The sequence below is a fragment of the Arvicanthis niloticus genome, chromosome 6 (assembly GCF_011762505.2).
Source record: "Arvicanthis niloticus isolate mArvNil1 chromosome 6, mArvNil1.pat.X, whole genome shotgun sequence".
Classification (NCBI taxonomy): domain Eukaryota; kingdom Metazoa; phylum Chordata; class Mammalia; order Rodentia; family Muridae; genus Arvicanthis; species Arvicanthis niloticus.
Window position 1 is genome coordinate 74,796,173 of NC_047663.1, and position 20,610 is coordinate 74,816,782.

The following is a 20,610-nucleotide window of genomic DNA, read 5'->3' on the forward strand; positions in this document are numbered from 1 at the left end:
TATAACTCTTAATTTTCCTACTGTTATTGAGTCATAATATACCTGATGCAAAGGATAGCTGACACGAGACCCCTGAGAAAGGATCATTTGAAATCCCCCCAAGGGGTCATGGCCCACAGGTTGAGAAATACTGCTTTACGTCTTCTGATGAAAAGTTCTTGACAAAATTTGATCTCTAGTACTTTCCATTTCTGATCCTTCTTGGTCCTGTGCACTTAAGTGCAGTCAAATGATCTTGGTTCACAATGAAGCAAGATCGTCTCAAGTACACCCAGGAGCTAGCAGAAATCTGACACTTTCTGGTTGCGCTTTAAGGTTGCTATTAATTATGAGGCAGTAGTTGTGGGGTGGGAGGGATTCATCCCCATTCTTTGTGAACTCCACACTTGCAAAGTGACCAAGTCACTAACATGTACCTGCAACCCTAAAACCAACATCCACAAGCTGTCCTGACTGTGTAGACATGTCTGTGCAAAGCAATGTCCACCACACTGGTTCTCAGCTGAGGTCAAAGATAACACCACGTCCTCCTTCACTCAGTATAGTTCTTCCTGTAGTCTAGTCAGTAGCACGTTTCCATGATCCTGCTGTTTAAACACCCCCCAAAGGCAGTGGAGAAGCGCTGTCCAGTATTGCTCTAAGCTTAAGAGGGTTGTACAGTGCCTCACAAAGGTATGTGAGTTACAATGCTGTGGACTATGTTCAATGACGACGAACCAGCATTGAGATAGATATTACATATAAAGCATCTTAAATCAGAAACATATTTGTAAAAAGATTATGGATCACATGGAGCAAACACAGCGCAGGCTCACAGAAATCTAACTCTGTTTTTTTTTACCTAGAAGCAAGGGCTTGGTTCTTGCTAACTCTGTTGATGACAACTTTACAAGACCTAGCGAGGACTGACTGCTACATCTTATGCACTTGGGTTTCTCTCAGTACCTAACAATGGATGCTTTACTGTGGCTTCAGTTCAATTCCTCACACCCAAAACACAGAAATGGACACTTAGGAACTGACTTGAGAAGTGTAAACATAGATGAAGTTATGTTGTCAGAGTGGGCTGGAAGGAAAGGAGTGAACCCAAGAGAGGAGGAACAGCCCGAGCGCACAGGGTGGCGGGTGGAGGCTGCTGATGCTGTTGTAAAGACGATAATGGCAGTTATCTATCTATCTATCTATCTATCTATCTATCTATCTATCTATCTATCTATCTATCTATCTACCTACCTACCTACCTATCTATCTATCTATCTATCTATCTATCTATCTATCTATCTATCTATCTATCTATCTATCTGGGGGTGTTTGAGGCTTGGATGGAATTTGCTCCATCATCTGAAATTACCTCAATGACAGGAGCTGTGTGTGTCTCACAGAGAGAGTAAAGAACAAAATTGGGATTCTACAACTTAAAGGGAGACCTGAACATTCCATTAAGCCTCCTCCCTCCTCCTGCTCAGTGTTAGGTGAAGACCCAGGCACCACCATGGATGCTGTTTCACACACAGAGAGCCTCTCTCACATCTCATTCTTCACATGAAAGCTTGTTTACTGAAACACTTCCACACTGGAACTGTGTACTTCTACGCACACAATCTGTTGCTATGGAAGAGCTGCACAAAGCTGCCATCGCCTGTATAGCAGAAATAAAATAAGTCTTGGGTTCCCTCCAAAGCACAGCAAATCAATGGTAAAGTACAGCATCCCTGGCTTCCGTTTCTCTCCTATAACATGGCTGTATTTGTTGTTTACAGTTGGTTGTTTTTTAAATACATAAATTTGGTGGTTAAGAGTGCTTGCAGCAGGCCAGAGGGTGGAAACAAAGAGATGGGGAGATGATTGGGATTAGGGTACATGATATGAAATTCACAAAGAATCAATAAAAAGCTAATAATAATAATAATAATAATAATAATAAATAAAAAGAGTTGCTTTGCTGTTGTTCTAGAGACTTGAGTTCAGTTCCCAGAACCTGTATCAGCTGACTTACAAGTGCCTTAAGCTCCACAAGAGCCACACCCTCTTTTGGCTACTTTGGACATCCATATGCAGGTGCATAGGCCCATACATATGAATATTTAGTCACCAGGGAGTGGCACTATTTGTGAAGGACTAGGAAGTGTGGCCTTGTTGGATGTCACTAGGTGAGGACTCTGAGATTTCAAAAGCTCAAGCCAGCCCCAATTTCTTTCCCTGCTGCCTATGGATCAGGATGTAAAACTCTTAGCTATTTCTCTAGCTCTATGCCTGCCTGTGTATCTCCATCATGATAACGGCCTAAACCTCTGAAACTGTAAGCCAGCTCCAGTTAAATACTTGCTTTCTTCATATGTGTGTGTGTATAGTAAATTTCATATATATAGTGAATATATATATAGTGAATTTCAAAAAAAATTATTTTACGTATTTATTTACTTACATTCCAGTCATTGCCCCTGCCCTGGGTCCCTCTCCCACAGCTCCGAATCACATTCCTCCTTCCCCTTGCCTCCAAGAGGGTGGCCCCTCCCTGGGGCCTCAAGTCTCTCTGAGAATTAAACACATGCTTTCTTTTGTAAGAGCTGCCTTGGTCATGGTGTCTTTTTACAGCAATAAAATACAGATGGGTGTTATGTTTCATGTTGTGTGTGTGTTTACATACAAATAAAATTAGTGTAAATCTTTAATACACAGAACTCTAAATCCCTGAAGGCAGGTAGTATCATCTCTATTTTACAGAAGGTAAACTGAGTTATAAGGAGTGGAAAGTCTCTCAGTCATCACACAACAACTAAACAGTGTGCTGAGGACCCAAGCTCAGGTAGTATGGCTCTAGAGACTGTGCTATTCAATGTTATGTCACAGACATGCTTTCAATAATCCTCCCCAGTCAATAGACAACTAGGAGTATGGGACACGTTTCACTCCCTTGCTTTTCAAAACCACTCACAATGTCTTACAATCCTCAGGACAAATCCAAATCCCACCCAAGTCCCTGTAAGCACTCCTTCCCTGCTGGCCCCTGGAACCCCCCCCCAACCCCCCCCCCCCCCGTGGCGGTCCTCTTCTCAGTCATATTGGAAGCAGCATCTCCTCAGAAGTGAAAGCCCTCTCTCACCATCACTGCTTCAGCCTCTTCCCACACTTCCTGATTGTCTAGTGCTTCTTAAGATGCATTTTCATTTCTACATATGTGTCATAGAAATAGTGGAATTTATAAATAAATGCCTGCTTCTCTATGTCTATCACGTCTGCAGTGCCCACAGAGGCTGAAAGAGGGTGTGAGATTCCTCCAGAAAAAGTTACAGGTGTTGATGAGGCAGTTGATGTGGGTGCTGGGAACTGAGACCAGGTCCTCTACAAGAGCAAGTGCTCTTAACCTCTGAGCCAGGTCCAGACCCAGCTACTGTTTTCATCTGTGCCTCTTCCTAAATATTTTTACAACTCAGTAGCCACAAGAGATCTAGGTAAAAGATAATTATTCATTCAATAAACTTTCCTACAGTTCCCTGTATTCCCCGTTACATTTTGTTCCTTGGAATGTGGGCATCTGACACAAGATACATGCCTTTCATCTGAGTTACTCATCATTACTCATCACAGATTACACAAGCATCAAGAACAAAGTTAAAGGACAGGTGAGATGGTTCAGAGGGTAAAGGTACTTGCTGCTAAGCCTGACAGCCCGAGTTTAATCATTAGTATTTACATGGTAGAAGGAGAAAACTTAGTCCCACAAGCAAGTACACACAAACCACCACCACCAACAACAACAACAAAACCAAACTGTAACTTTTAAGGGACAGGTCACATAACAGAATTTTTGTCAAGAATATGCAAAGTCCTGGATTTGACTCATAAGTACAGCTCACATATACACATATGTGTGCACAAAAAATACACTTTATATTCATTTGTCACACAATGATTATCTACCAAATGCGCAACACCTGTAGTTCAAGCTCTTTTATTTAGTTTTGTTTGTTAATCTAACACCACAGTGCACATATGCAGGTCAGAGGACAACATCCTTGAGTTGGCTCTCTCCTTCCACCTTTACACAGATTCTGGGATTAAACTCAGGTTGGAAGGCTTGCATAACAAGCACCCTTATCCTCTGGCCCATCTCGGCCCAGCTCTTCTAGTCTTAACATTTACGTTGAAATTTAGAAACTGGGGCTGGGGAACCGCACTTGGGAGACTGGGATAGGAACATTGCCAGTTCAAGGTCAGCCTGGGCTACAAAATAAGAATTCATGATTACCCTGTCCAGGCCTCCCGAGTACTGGCATACACATTTTTTTTAATTGCTGGAAAAATGCTAATCCCAACATATAACCAGTTCCTCTCCAACTTTACTCAAAATGATTTCACATTCCAAATGAGCTGTATGTTTAGTTTGGAAGGGAAGCGCAATCTGTAACCTTAGACTATCTACAGATACACTGTCAATTCTTACTTACACAAACTTCAGGAACAGCTACTTCACACTTGTAGCTGCTAAATGAAGTGCCAACACAGAGCATTCTAATTAGAGCACTGCTGCCATAATTGAGACTCTTACTGAGTCATCAGTTAAAGCTAAAGGAGGTCGTGGTGCTACAGGAGTGCTGAGCAGGTGTGAGCCGGCCAGGAAGTGCTACTAGCAGCAGCAGCTTCTCCGAGAGCGCTTTATTGACATAATCAGGATAAATATGCTTTGATTGTTGTCTGTTCATACCTAATTGATTTAAGGAAAGCAAATTACATTGCTGTGGGAAAAAAAAAGAACAAGGAGAAAACAGATACACAAATGTGCTCTTATCCTCTGAGCCTTTGCAACGTACTGTCTTCATAAACCGTGTTCTTTTAAGATTCAAAAATACAAAGCCAGGCTTAGTTGCTTAGTTGGCAGAGTGCACAGTACTAACAGGGCGAAAAAAGGAAGGGCACAATTTAAATAGCATCCACTCATTCCAATCAGAATATTTGTCTATAGACACATGGGGAGATGATTCACAGAAAAGCATGTGAATGCTGGCCACTATGGACAAGGGGTTCAGAAATGCTCCTGTCATATTTCTTATAACTTTCATTTCAAAATACAAAGTGTAAGAAAATAAGGGCATTGGCTGCTAGACAGTGTCTTCTAGACACGACACAGCTGCACCCATGAAATCTCAACAGTACGGTTGCTGAGACAAGATATCCATGGTTACAACACCTGTTGACCAACGTGGACCAGAGAAATTTCACAAGGCCCTACGTTAGATGAAGAAATACAGGCAGGCAATCAATGTGCTGAACGAGGGAGAGTAAGTTTTCTCCAAGGACAAAAGGTCTCCAAGGAGATTTCTAAACCCACGTGGTCAGCCTTAAATACATACACATATGAGCAACACTAAAGAGATTCAGGTTATTTTTTACATATATACAAATACATGTGCAGACATCTATTATATACGTGTCTGTATATGTAAAAGCAATAGTCATAGAAAAGGTCATGTATTTAGAAGGACATAGGAGATGGAGGGGAGAGAGGAAGGGGTGAAAATGATGTAAGTAAAGTACTCATATATGAAATTCTTTTTTTAAATAAAAGAGAGGCTGGGATTTGGTATGGAGGGTAAGAGCACAGCTGCTCTTGCAGAGGACCTGGGTTCAATTCCCAGCACTACACAGCAGCTGACAACCACCTGTAACTCCAGTTCTGAGGGCTCTGACACCTTCTACTGGCCCCCAGGGGTGCAATAAACCTAAGTTTACACACACACACACACACACACACACACACACACACACACACCATTTAAAAATTAAAAGTTAAAAATCAAATCAAATCAGGAGCAAGGGATATAGCCTAGTTGGCAGAGTGCTAGCCTGGCATGCAGGAGGCCCTGGGTTCTACCTATAGAACATCAAACCAGAAGTGCTAGCAGGGGGAGGTGGAGTATCATCAGTTCAGGATCCTTGGTGAGATGTTACGGTTTAGGATACACTGGGCTATGTGAGAAAGTGCCCTTATTGTCCATACGGCAATGTACTAGGTTCTACTGAACAATTTAAAATGATCAGTTTATCATTTACATAACCAATCTCAATAATGCTGAATGCATAATTAGCTGCTTTTCACTAGAGTGATTTTCTTTTTAAAAAAGGACACTTGCAGTATTATTCTCAGCAAGGGATATCATGTTTAACTATCCGAATTAAAACTAACCTGAAAAAACACTGTCATTATGTAACTTTAAAACCTGTGGTCATAGCCTTAAAAATCTGATTAATCCATGGGGGTAGGTGTTGATATGTAGAGGCCAGTGAACAATCTGAGGAAGTTGGTTCTCTCCTCCTACAATGCAGGTTATCAGACTTGGTGACAAGCACGTCTGAACCACCATGATGACCACGGGTTACAACTTTAAAGCTATCTCAAAATGACAAAGAAAAACTGAAGAACAAAAATCTACTGAGAGCACAATGATAAAATCTTTTCCCAACACACTGGGTCATTGAATCCTCTAGCAGATCCACCAGGGAGCTCTACCCATTTCACACAGAAGTAGCTGTCTCCCCTTCCCATGTTTCTAACCACAACTCATGAAAAAATAAAACTGAAACCCAGAGAAATCTGGTCAGCTTTGGCACAGTTGTGACTGGCTATCTTTTTAAGGTGGTACCTTACTTAAAACATTATGCTCAAGTAGCTTTTATCAAATGTACTATCTCACTGTAATGATGGATAAAAACCTAGAACAAATTGGACAATTGAGCCTTTCAAGGAAAGACATATAGCAGAATTAACATCAAACACCCTGCAGGTGGGAGGCAGGAGATTCTCTTTGGTGACACAAATGCCCCATAGTTTGGTTCTCTCTCTTATAAACTGATGTCACTACTGCCCAATTAATTTAAGATATAGTACCAAATATCAACACTAAATTGGCTGTCTATGATTCTAAAACACTCACAATAGAAAGACAATAGGAAATCTGTACTTTCACAGGGCAATGTCTATGACTTCACTTCTGTAAACACAAACAGGTCTTGTGTAGCTCAGGCTAGCCACAAACTTGTTAGTCAGCCAAGGCTGACCTTGAATTCCCAATCCACCTCCCAAGTGTTAGGATGACAGGTGTGTGTCACTGTACCCAGCCTCTTTTTTCATTTTTACCTGTGATTAAACTCATATATCAGCAAATCTTCAATGACTTTTCTGACATAAAATCTAACAAGGTAAAAATAACAAAGTAACTACTTCAAATTATTGACTTTGGACTATTGTTGAGGGCAGAAGGGGATATCCTGTCCTTCCCACCCAGTGCTCACTGCTATCAACAGAGGCTTGGATCATCTGGGAGCAGCTTATCACAGTGAGGGGTGTAATCTGACTTATGTATGACCCAGAGTTTAGTACCTCACTTGAGTTTCTGTCAGCAATCATGTTTGAATACTAAGACCTTCATCAGGCATTGGCTCTGCCTGCTTCTTCCTGGTCTGGCTGTGTGCCGTACTTTAAGTATCCAAACTGGAAGAGCATTCTGTACAGTGTTGTTTGTTTTTAGTGTGCAACTTCACAGAGCCAGAGAGTCCACAAGAACCCTAAGGTCTGGCTTCATGTTGTCCAGTACTCTGCAGGGTTCTGAGTAGAAACCTAGTAAGACTTCTCAAAGTATGCTGAATACCAGCAAGCTCTCCACAGTTTACCTCAATTACTGTGTAGCATTTAAACATTTGGAACCTATTAGAAAAGCACAGTACCTAGTCAAGTACACACAAATCTAAGATGCTATTTCTATGTGGTCCATTTTGAACATAAGAAACATAAGGAAAAGGTAGATAATAGTCAAACCACAATGGGCATATCAATGTGACCAAAGAACAAAATCCAAAGAACTGCGAAACTAAAGAGTTGTGGAAGCTATTCACATCAATTCACCACAGATTCTACAGTGTGATACCTCCCACAAATGGGACAGCAGTCTTTGAGAGTGATGCCAGAGAATGTTTTCATGACACACTGAAGGCTTCCTCTCTCACATATGAAAATACATGCTTTCTCTCTGTTTTGAGTCAACTAATATAACAGATGGTATTTTGTGTGTGTGTGTGTGTGTGTGTGTGTGTGTGTGGTGGGGGTGTGGTGGTGGGGGCTACTGCAAGAGAACAGTAGATCTCTCCTGTGGAAGGTGCACAGAAAAAAGGGCAACTGTCAAGTTTGGTTCTAAATCTTAAGTAGTAAATACTTGATTTCCAGATGAGTGTTAATTTGCAAAAGGTTTACACCAGTAACACCCTTTAGGATAACGACTGACCCAGGCCTGTCGGGCGATGCTTTGGAAGAGCAGCAAAGACTGCAGATCATGTCCTGAAAACAGGTGGCTGTGATTTTAGCCTAGACTACTTGGCAGGTCTGTTAGCTCAGGATGCTCTGGACTTCTGTAGCCAATTTCCTCACTACAAAATTACACCTGTGGGAACAGGGGTTAAAGGGTACATATGATCAAGATACATGGTATACTTGTATGGAATTGTCAAATAATAAAAGATACTTCAAGATTTTATTACTTTTAAAGATTAAAAAAAATGTGGTCCTGATGCTCACAGAGGCCATAAGAAAGCATCTGTTCTCCTAGAACTGGAGTTGCAGACAGTTAAACAATCATGTGGATGCTGGAAACTGACTCGGGTCTTCTGCTGGAGCAGGAAAGGCTCTTAATACACTGAGCCCTCTCCCCAGCCCCAAATTTAAAAATATTCATTTTTAAATAAAGATTTATTATTGTATGTGAATGTCTGGCCTGCACGTATGAATGTGCACCACATGTATGCCTGGTCAGAAGAGGGCTTTGCATCCCTTGGAACTGAAGTTATTGATGGCTGTGAACCACCTTGTGAGTGCAGGAACTGAACCCAGGACTTCTACAAGAGCAGCAAATGCTCTTAACTGCTGAGCTATCTCTCTAGGCCTCCCAAAAAATATTCTTAAAAAAGAAGAAGAAGAGGAGGAGGAGGAGGAGGAAGAGGAAGAAGAGGAGGAGGAGGAAGAAAGAAAAAAAAGAAAGGAAGGAGGGAGGGAGGGAGGGAGGGAAGGAAGAAAAATGAATACTAACTGACATTTATACAAATGGTCAGTTCGCTGCTACCTTTATTATTAGAAGTATCCTGATTTAAAGGACAGTCTAACAGGTACATGGTAGCCAGGCGTTGGTGGCGCACGCCTTTAATCCCAGCACTTGGGAGGCAGAGGCAGGTGGATTTCTGAGTTCGAGGCCAGCCTGGTCTACAGAGTGAGTTCCAGGACAGCCAGGGCTACACAGAGAAACCCTGTCTCGAAAAAACAAAAAAAAAAAAACAAACAAACAAACAAACAAAAACAAACAAACAAACAAACAAAAAAAAACAGGTACATGGTATCCTAGCATTTAGCAACCTAAAAGAGCAGGAATGATAACAGACAACTACATGTAAACAGAGGAAGGCAGGCACAGGGATGGTGTGTGAGCTCAGGTTATAAAACACAGAAGCCCAGAGAAGATGAGGTCAGAGGGAGTCGGATCACAGAGGTGAGATGAAATGCCACTGAAGGATTCTGAGCAGAACTGACTGGTATTTTTGCTGTTAGCAGACATGTCTGCAATGTAGTCCAGGGAGCCTGGAACCTATGATCTTCCAGCCTTAGGCTCCTTAGCACCAAGTTACAGGAGTGAGCCACCACATGCAGTGCTGGCTGGGTATTTTAAGGAACTGCTCTGCTGCTCTGGGGAGTGTCTTATAAACTCTATCCCTATTACTGTGTGTGCAGGATATGTATGTATGTATGTATGTATGTATATATGTATGTATGTGTCAGATAGAAAGAGAAGGAGAGAGAGTAAGAAAACATTTCATAGTATATGTGTGGAGATCTTGTGGGGTCAGTTTTTGCTTTCCACCTTTACATGGTGTGATGGCTATTCTTGCTTGTCATCTTGACTGTATCTAGAATGACCTACAATCCAGAAATGAGATATTTTTTGCTTGGTTTGAAGTGAGTGAATCCACTTTTAGTCCAGACCTCTGAGGTAGAAGATACACACCTTTGATCCAAATCTTAAGGCTGGAAGACACAGGGCTTTAATTCAGATCTTGAGGTAGGAAGGTACACCTTTAATATGGGCCATACCTTCCACTGGACGTCTACATAAGAACACAGAAGGCAGTTTTTTACTCCTTGGCGGCTTGCCTTCTCCTTGGTAGCACATCTACCCTTCCACTGGCACTGGACCCTATGTCTTCAGGACTCCAGCATCTACAGAAGACCAGCTGACACACCCAGTCATGTGGGACTGAGCAACTACTAGATTCTTGAACTTTCCATTTATAGCTAGCCATTGATGGACTGTGGCTTGTAAGATATTTCAATAAATTCCATACACACACACACACACACACACACACACACACACACACACACGAATGATCCTCTAGCCTTAGGCTCCTAGCACCAGGTTACAGGCAAGAGCCACCACATGCAGTGCTGACTGGGTATATATTCCATATATATATTCATTCCACAAGTTCTGTGACTATAGAGAAGCTTGACTTATCCACATGGGTTTCACAGGTCAAACTCCAGGCTCCAGACCTGTACAGCAGGTGCTCACTAAATCACTGACCCATCATGTCAGCTCCATTACAAAATTTTATTTAGCATCATGATAAATGAACTACATGTCACAAGCCCATTCAACACCACATTTAACCATGGCCCAAACATGGCAAACTAAGAATACTTAGCTGACTAAAATACAAATAACACTTGGCTTTATCCACCCGAAAAGAGACAAATACAAATGGGGCAGACACCTGTAATCCCAGTACTTAGGGCTGAGGCAGGAGGATCACAATCAAGTTTGAAGCTAGCCTAGATATATAATGAGGCCCTGGTTTAAAAACAAGCAAAGACAATAATAAATTGGAGAAAATTATGGAAAACACCAGCAAGCCTGCTCCATTATTTTTCAAATTTGCTAAAAATGCAAGAAATGTCAAGAAAAATAAAATAAAACTGAACTTGGCTGGGTGTGGCAGCACATGATTTTAATCTCAGCACTTGAGAGGCAAGAGGCAGGCAGATCTCTGTGAGTTCAAGGTCAGCCTGAGCTACATAGTGAATGCTAATACAGCCAGGGCTATGCAGAGAGAGCCTGTCTAAAAAACAAAGCAACAACAAAAAACTGAATTTACAATGCATTTTCTTTCCACTACAAAATACATAGCTATCTAGATGAGAACTAAGTGGAATGCTACAAAAGCATGTATGAAAATGACCAGTGACGATGTGTGCATGTCATGAGACACAGGGCTGTGCATCTAATGTACAGCCTGTCTTCCGTGCACAGGGCCCTGGGTTCAATCCCCAGCTCTGCACAATTCAGGCATGATGGCATTCCCTTGTCACCCTAGTACTTGGGAGGCAGAAGCAGGATGACCATAAATTCAAGAGAGTTCAGGGCCAGTGTGGGATACACTGAGACTGTAGAAAAGAAGACATTACAGTTTCGCGTGTTGGTTCGTGCCTGTAATCCCAGCACTGTAATCCACAGAGAGGCAAAGGGGGGTTGATCTCTGCAACTTCATCTACACAGAGTTCTAGGCCAGGTGGGGTTATAGAGTAACCTTCTGCTTTTTGTTTTTAAAGTAAAAAAAATTTTATACTCAAATTATACACAGCATTTAAGTATTCTCCTAAATTAACAAAAATTCATGTCAAAAGACATTCTAAAATAACTAGCTGCTAGACTTTGAAATTAAATACAAAACCTACTGCTATTGTTGCATACTAACAGAATCATTTGTATTTAATAAATCATTAGTTTAATCTACTCAGAAGTAGCTATACTATGGCTTCAACATGGGAATTTGTCACATTCTTTCACCTGTACTCAACTTCAGATTGAAGGACCCCAGTGAGTTTAAAGGGTTTCACTGCAGACATTGAAAGCCCTTTCTTCATATATACTACTCATTCAGGACAAGTGACCGTTCTTAGGGACAGAGAGAGCTCAAAGTCACTTAAGGCTCTTGCAAAGAACCAGAGTTGGCGCCCAGCACCTACAGGTCACAGCCACCTGTAATTTCAGTCCAAGGAACCCAATGCCCTCTGACCTCTAACTACACATTCATGCAGGCACATACATTCAGATAAAAAAAAAGTAAGTCTTCAAGAGAGAGAAACTGTGTATCTGTTACCACATACTTGGGAGGTATCTTACTGCCCAGTTCAAGGATAAAATGCCGGCTCCAATTGTCATTCATAAAATCTTTTTATGTTTTAGATCAAATGTTTTACATAAGCAATATTTTTTTAAATCTTAGGGAAATACAAAACAAGCTGAATGGCACAGTAGAACTGGCAGGTGGAAACTGCAATATGTCTTTCCAAACACTTCAGTCTTCAATATGTCTTCTGAAAGAATACTCTGCAATATGCTTCACAAGATTCATGTAAAAGAATCTATGATTTGGTAAAACTACCACAATGCACGCACAGCAGTGTTTAGGACAAAGGGCTGAGCATTGTGGCATACACCTATAATGGCAGCACTCAGGGTAGAGGGAAACTGTGGAGAAAGGATTGAGAGTTAGGGCCACCCTGTATTACACAGCAAGTTCTAGTCTAGGGAGACCTTCTGAAGAATAAAGTAAGAAAATAAAAACCCAAAACAAGAGGAAGTAAAAAGTTCTAGAAAAAGAGCCCACTGTGGGGCTGGAGCTAGTGGTTAATAGTTCTTGCTGCTCTCGCAGAAGACCTGGATTTGGTCTCCAGCAAACACGTGACACTTCACAATAGTCTCTAACTCCAGTTCTAGATAATCTGCCTTTCTTCTGGCCTCCACAGGAACTGAACACAAGCAGTGAACACACATATATGCAAACATTCATACACATAAAAATAAATACCTATTTTTTAAAAAAAAAAGTGACCTCATTATGAGGTCACAGGCAGGTCTTTCTGACTAGTAAATCATCTATTTTATCTTTAATCTCTCACTGTACTCAGAGTCCGAAGTGTTAGTGATTACTGATTACCCAAGAAAGTAGAAGGTATCAAACATTTTTTTAAAAGGTTTTCTGCTTAACACCCATGAACCTCTAAAACAAATAACTATGTCTTATTTAACAGATGGGAATATCAGAGGTACTGCTCTAATACCACAAGGACTGTTTCTCAGTAGTGGTCCTAAGATTTCAACCCATATCTAATCTTTGATCCATCAGTGGCTTCCAGACTCAGTAAACACTACCTAGAGATACCTAATTGTGTTGAGAAGTGTCTGGCTAGCAAAGATTGATGAGCATACAGAAGTAGGTTAAGAAAGCTCATAGCATGTGACAAGAGTATATAGTCCTGAAAGTAATGTATAGCTGGGACTTAAAGGTGTTAACTCTGTATATAAGAAACACCAGAAATCATAAGAATGTATTTCTAATCTAGGAAGCAGTCTTGTTTCCTCAAACTGGAGCATGAATCCATCAACTGACTAGACACAGTTGTCATTTTACAGGTGATACAGTGAACAAGAACATTCATATACCATGACAGGGGTAGAATTTGCAAAATACAGACAGTGAAATTCAAATAGCCTAGGCCTTTCAATAACAAACGAGCAGAAAGATTTTTTTTTTTAAAGTGGGAATCTGACTTACAGAATAAAAGATTAAAGGAGGACTGGCATATCTGGAGAATTAAGAGAGAAATCTACTAATCAGAATATTAGAAACAAATTACAGGGTTGCAGAGGTGGAGCTCAGTGGTTATAGGTGTCTGCTGTTCTTGCAGAGGACCAGAATTTAGTCTTCAGTACCTACATAGTAAGGCTCACAACTTACTGTAATTCCAGCTCCAGGGATCCAACATCCTCTTCTGGTCATGCCATACTAACATACACAACCCCCCCCTCCCCCCGCACATACACACACATATAAAATTAAAAAACATGCACACAAATACATAATAAGACAACTCCTTTTGTGTTGTGTCTAAGTTCCTTTTAGGAACTAATTCATTTACAGAATAGATAACATGATACAGTATCTGAAATTTGCTCTAAAATGCCATCCTAGACTATAGGAGACTGTCCTACATATCTCCAAACCCCAAAAGAAAGCAGTATGCATGAATACGAGCAGCTAGTGAACTTCTAAAATCTTCTAGAGGCTTTATTATTTTACTTTTCACATCTAGATCCTTGATGCTGGCACTTTTTTTCAGCTTTTATTACACAAAATTTCAAATATGGTTTCTTAAATACTAAGCACTTTAGCAATTAAGCTGTCATTTTAATCATTTTTCTTCTTAAAGGAATTAATATCATAAAGGAATATAAAAAATAATATAGGAACATGTGCGCTCATGCACGCACACACAACTGTGGAGCCATATTGTAAAAACTAGGAGCATGACTATAAGCAATGCTAAAAATAAAAATGGCTAAGTACCTTCAGTGGACGTATTAGTAAACACACAAAAGTACTTGTAAACTAAAGAGCTAAAATGCACACTATAAGGTACAGGCCACGCAAGGGCTTTTAAGACGAACCGCACACTAACCTAAGCGTCTGAACTTTACCTGATGAAATGCTGGCAGAAGGGAAACTAACTCATCTTTCTCTGGAATTAAATTCTTAATACCTGCTTGTGTCCTGTTACCAGAAGAAAAGGAAAATAATTAATTCATTGTCTAAGCAGCCACAATTCTTGACAATTGGTTTGGAGCAGTTGTTCTTGGAAAATCAGAGCTGACAATCACCTTTTCATCTTTGATTTCAAGTTCCAAGAACTAAGTAAAGACTTACGGTCAAGATGAGGGAAAACAAGAGTCAGGGGGATGAAAGGAAAGCAAAACCAAGAGTGTTCACATTGCAGTGGATGGAGCAAAGTTCTCCGACAAGTATAGGTCACACTGTGTGTGTTCCACAGGCGTAATCTAAGTCAAAACAAGTGTGCGATCTGTTCCAACAACTGAAGATGCTGTCCTCTGAACAGCCAAGCTTTCCCATGGAGCCAGTCAGACTGCAACAGCAGTGTACACAGCTCTATCACACTAGCTAAACATCTAGGAAGGAAAATGTATGGCGCTGAACCAGTAACTGAGAAGCGTCACTTAAAACGGACTGTCTACCGCAGATGCCTTGACCTTACACAAGCCAGGACTGGTTAAACAATTATGTTAAGAAAGGTCTGCTGGTGGAATGACTCCCTGTAAGGAAAGAGAAGGGTGAGTTGGCTTGCAGAGCCAGCAACAGCTTCTTCATATCCGAACCATGCATGTCACTTTTGCCAGATTCCCAGAGGAAAATGCTAGAGTTACAAGACTTTCAATTCATGCCTTGTGTGGGATTCCGGATTATAAATGTATCCAATTTGTTATAGGTTTGAATTTGGGCCATAGATAATGCCTAGCTAGCGACAGTGGCAAGTTTCTTCACTTATCCTTCCCTGCCACAGTTCCCTTGTGAGCAGCTAGACAAGAGGGGAGGAAATGGGTGCCGAGCCTGGAGGACTGTGTGGCCTTATCTGCTGTCCTGCTGTTTCATAATGTTCTGTTTTAAACCCATTTTATACCACCAGGAGGTGCAACTAAGAGGGACACTATCCCTTACTTCCCAGAAGGCTTCAGACAACCAAGGGCCAGCATCTGAAATCTCTCCTTACTTTTGAGCACAGCACCACAGAACCCAAGTGTAGCTCTGGGGAAAGGAAACATTTGGAAAGAGGACATTTACCTTTTTGAAATAAGTCACATTTGCTAGTGGATATACACTGAATGTCTTAGTTTTCCTGAGTCATGAGCTGTACTTATTGATTACTTCAAACATTAAATATAGCATTCCTTGGCCATCTTTTTGGTTATACGTTGCTGTACCCAGGACTTTGACACACCAGGAAAGCCCTCTACTACTAAGCTGTATCCCTCATTCTTTATTTTTATCCCCTTGAGAAAGAGTCTTCCTTAGCCTAGCTGACTTCAAAGGGTCTATACAGCAGAGAATAACCGTGAACTCTTCTTGCTTCTGCCTCCCAAGAGCAGGTATTACAGGTATGTACCAGCATGCATAGCTTTTAAGAAAGTTAGCTTGCTGTCTCAGCACTGGGGTTGAACCCAGGGCCTTATACACGCCACAGAAGCAAGTGCTCCACCACTGAGTTACAGCCTCAACCTTTAATCACCATCTTAAAAAAAAGATCTTATTTCACTGTTGGCTGGGTGTGTGTGTGTGTGTGTGTGTGTGTGTGTGTGAGTGTGTGGTGAGGGGCAGTCATGGAGGCCAGAGGCTTTGGATTACTTGGAGCTGGAGTTTCAGGTGATTGTGAGCTGGCCCTGGGAATTATGTTCTGGTCCTCCAGAAGGGCAATATATATTCTTAAAGAAAAGCTATTTCTCCAGATCTCTTTGATTATCATGTAAAAACAAACAAACAAACAAACAACAACAGAACCATACTCTTTTCAAACTAAACTGTCCCTGGAAGACCATGATTTTCCAAAATATTCTTGTCAATGTGAAATACTAGTTGTAGTTACTATTTCCTTGATAGAAATTTATTTCGCCAAGTAACTAATGAAGTTGTATGTAGCCCACATCCATCATTTTACAAATAAGAAACCTTAAGTTTGGAGTCATTCTGCCTCACATTACACAGAGCTGGTTAGAGGCAGTACCGGAATCTGAACTCCTACCATATTCTTGTAATCTATCTACCAGGGCACCCATGCTAATGCCTTGACTATTTCTTCCTCTGACAGTCACCTCACAACTGCTCCCTCTAAATAACCAATCAGCCACTCTATGAATGTGTTTCACCCCCCTCCTCATGATTTTCTAAGCATACAGTGTAACAGTGTGTGGCTCTGTACAATGATTACATTTTGGAGAATTTTCCTTCCTGCTAGCTAAAGAGGGAAATCAACTGCTTAGCACTCATCAGTAAAACTGCCTCCCGTATCAATCTCAGTGTGTCAAGTACACAACGGAGCTTCGGGAGAGTTCTTGGTACCAACATTCTTACACATCCTTGAGTAAACTGGCTCAAGGCTGTAATCCACACTGGGCAGAACCAAGAAAGAAAGAGACTTGTTTCACTGTCTCCTTAGACTGCAGTATCACAATTTGATAGGGGGTAGATTTCTTAGTAATTTTCTTCAGCTATCCCGACTTGGAAGCAGAGGTATGGCAGTTTTGCTGAGACTTCTTTCAACTTTTACACTAAGTTGGTATTCTACTTCTCACATAATACACTGAAAACACCCATGGATCTGGAAAAGAAATGATTTTTCTCTTTGGCAAAAACAGAGCTTACAAGGGGAGAAATGGTCCCATATAAATTTCTGCACACTTAATGGAAAAAAATGAATAATAAAACCACTGAAGCAAAATCTTTTCAGATCTGCAGCTTCTCAGTGAGGTTTATCTTACGTCAAAGTCGGAAAAACTGTTCTCTTTCAGAAGCACAGACATGAACGTGTTCTATTACAAGGAATCATACGAAATGGAAGCCCCTGGCTCTTCACCGTCATAGCCTCAGAGGGCCACAATTATCTTCATTCTGAACTGGAGAAGACAGGAATACTACAAAGTTCTGAAAACCTTACTCTTTAAGAACCTGGCCAAGATGTGAAAGCACCTTCAACCCCTGGTTCCATCAGAAGCATCAGCCAGGTCGCTTTAAAGTCTGTTGTTTTCTGGGGTCAAAAAGAGCTTCTACACTTCCTGGTTTCAGGTTAGGTGGGTGGTTCAAAAAGAACTGTTTTCTTACCACACTTATTGCATAATCACAAAAACCCAAAAGGGAAGAGCGCTGGTTAAATATTTAAACTCTTATTTCCTGGTAGCCTAAAAGACCTACTGTTATTTTCGATATGCCTAACTTAAGTGTTAAGGGTTTCTCAGTATACTAAAAGCACTGGGTTATTCCAGTCTGAAAGGAGTTAAAAGCAGGTCAACAGGATATACACTCGGCTTTTTTTTTTCTTTAGAGGAATTTTTATTTAAATGTCTTAATGAAAACTAATGGAATAAGCGGCCAACCCCAAAACTAAGAGTAATGGGAAAGTTAGAGGAAAACAATCACGAAAAGTTGTCTGGTCATCTGCTTTCACTTAGTGTGAAGAACCCAAAGGGCGAGTCTCCTCTTGAGCAACTCCTGCCTGCCCACAATGACCACTTGTTACACCTCCCACTCACTCCACTGCAGGTTCACTAGAAATTAAAAGGTGTCTAACAAGGTAAAGGGCATACCAGGCCAGGCCTAAGTGTCTCCCAATTACACCCTGGGGGTTCCTGGGGACAGAAGCACCGCGTCCCCTCGCCCCCAAGCCCGGCCTGGTGTCCAGCAGGCCAAACTCCAAGCTGGGTACGATCAAAGCATCTGCCTACCGGGCGTGGGGTAGGGGCGCGGTGAGGACGTCCCGGGGAGCAGGGACCAGAGCAAGAAGGGGGGTTTTGCGCCGCGGGAGGCTCAGGGACCGAGGCCCAGGCCCGCAGCGGCCGCCGCCTTCACCAGGCCGCAGGGCGGGGGGGCGTGCCGCGTGCCCCCGCGCGCAGGACCACCGTGCGCACGCTCCCCGCCCCCGCCGCGGCGCCGGCCGCAACTGCCCCCCGATACTCACGCTTTGTCCACCAGCTCCCGCACCTTCCACATGTTCAGCATCGCGCCCCGCGCGGCCCGGCCCGCCGCCGCCCGCCGCCACTCTCCACGGACCCCGGGACGCCTCCGCGCCGGGGCTGGTCCAGGTCCGGGTCGCCGCCGCCACCCACCGCCGCGAACTCTCCCTAGCCGGAGCTCCTTCTCCCGGCCACAGCCACGGCGCCGCCAGTGACACGTCGAGACGCGGCCGCACCGGCGCTGCGTGGGGCGGAAGTGGCCGGCTTTCCGCCCGCGCCGCGCGCCGCACGCCGGGAATTGTAGTCCGCGTCCTGCGCCCCCGGAGCGCGGGCGGACTGAGGACGCTGCGGTGTGGGGACCTCTGACACAGCCTCCAGATGATTGCCATCATAAAGACAGTTGAAGACTTACTCACGCTCACCTTCTTCAGATGTACAACGCTGATGCTAAGCATGATTACACATAGTGTGATCGTCGTGCGTGTTCTTTCATTTACGCACGTGTTTCTGCATTTGCTTCCAAACATCTAGGGTATTCCAGCCCTGACCAGTGTAGAATTTTATTCTAAATCCTTTCCCACTCCAGTTCTATGATACAATGATTTTATGTGTAGACAGCTACCTGGTACCCTTGTTAGATACTTTGTAACAAGCCTCAGAAACTTAGTTTACAATAGTTGGGAAACCAGAAAGCCACCAGTACACATACACAGCATACCTATATGTGTTTTATGTGATATACCCAAGAACTTTGTGGTTTTGGTTTCTAAGAGCATACATAACTTTTGAGATCTGCTAAAGTAATTGCCACTGATCAGGTTTTCACTTACTATGTCAGCCAAAGCTTGTGATAAAACTTGAAGTAATGTTAAGTTTTGTTTTAGGCAACTCCTTAATTTTGTATAGGTTTTACCTGCCCTGGTAGCAGACTGCTTTAATCCTAGCACTTGGGAGGCAAAGGCAGGGGAATCTCAATGAGTTTGAGATCAGTCTAGTTAACATTGGAAGTTCCAGGTCAGCCAGGGTTACACAATAAGACCTTGGGTTTTTTTTTTTAATTATAATTAAAATATATTTATAGAGATATAAAACCAAAAATTACTTAAATGTCAACAAGTATTATATATATATATATATATATATATATATATATATATATATATATGTCACTATTTACTGAGCATCTTCAGGGTGGTACAAGTGAAGACTACAGCTGGGACTCAAGTTCCCTGGGAGCTTAAAGGTCACTGGAGGTGGAACACAACAATCAAGAAAATGTTTAATTAGAGAGAATAAGTGCTTGTCAAAATCAAGAACATAATGTTGCAGACAATAATGTCTGAGAATGTCAGAGAAAAAAAACCAACAGAATATTTAGGGCTCTTTGAGGAGATTGAGTGTAAGCTAAAACTGGACCAATACAAAGGATCTGGCTGCAAGAAGATCAAGAAAAGAATTATTGGGGGAGGGAACACAAGAGAACTAAGATTCACAACGAAGGGAAGACAGTGGCTCTAAGTAGCCAAGACCCAGGCCCTCTTATTCCGGATCCTACAGTCAAGACATCAGTTTGCATTTACTTGGTTATCAGAAGCAGCTTTGAAAGCACTCCATTATGGTCCCGAAAAAGAAGCAAACAAAACTGAGAACAACAGAGAGCAGAAACCAAGACAAAGCCGGCTCACATATTCCTTAAGATAGGGGCCCTGGAGATCACGCTAAAGAAGTTGAGCCATTGGTTGGGAAGGGAGGCAAAGAGGTGCAGAGGTAATCAGAGAAATGGAGCTTTCAAAAGAAAAGTTTAATTTTCCTGTTGAAAGTATTGTCCAGCCCAACGTTCAAGGGATGGAATGGGGCCAGGGCAGATAAGAGAAACTACTTTGCATAATAAGAGCTCAGCAAGTTAACTTTCAAACAGGCCAGTCATGAGGACACCTGCAGAATGGACTTGGCACACAACAAGCAGCGTCCATACCCTGGGCTCTTCACAGCAGTGCAC

At 42.1% G+C, this 20,610-nt stretch overlaps 1 protein-coding gene across 3 annotated transcripts in view; it reads right to left on the reverse strand.

Moving 5' to 3' along the window:
• The window catches only part of Clint1 (clathrin interactor 1), a 52,434-nt gene extending 33,578 nt beyond the window's left edge, over positions 1-18,856 (reverse strand). For 2 of the 3 annotated variants that reach the window (XM_076937010.1, XM_034506204.2), the window contains exon 1: positions 18,617-18,856. In XM_076937010.1, coding sequence (XP_076793125.1) covers positions 18,617-18,657 — 41 coding nt within the window. In that variant the 5' untranslated portion in view covers positions 18,658-18,856. The remainder of the gene's footprint in view (positions 1-18,616) is intronic. The other variant, XM_034506203.2, reaches the window with a different exon arrangement.
• Between the last annotated feature and the right edge of the window lie 1,754 nt (positions 18,857-20,610).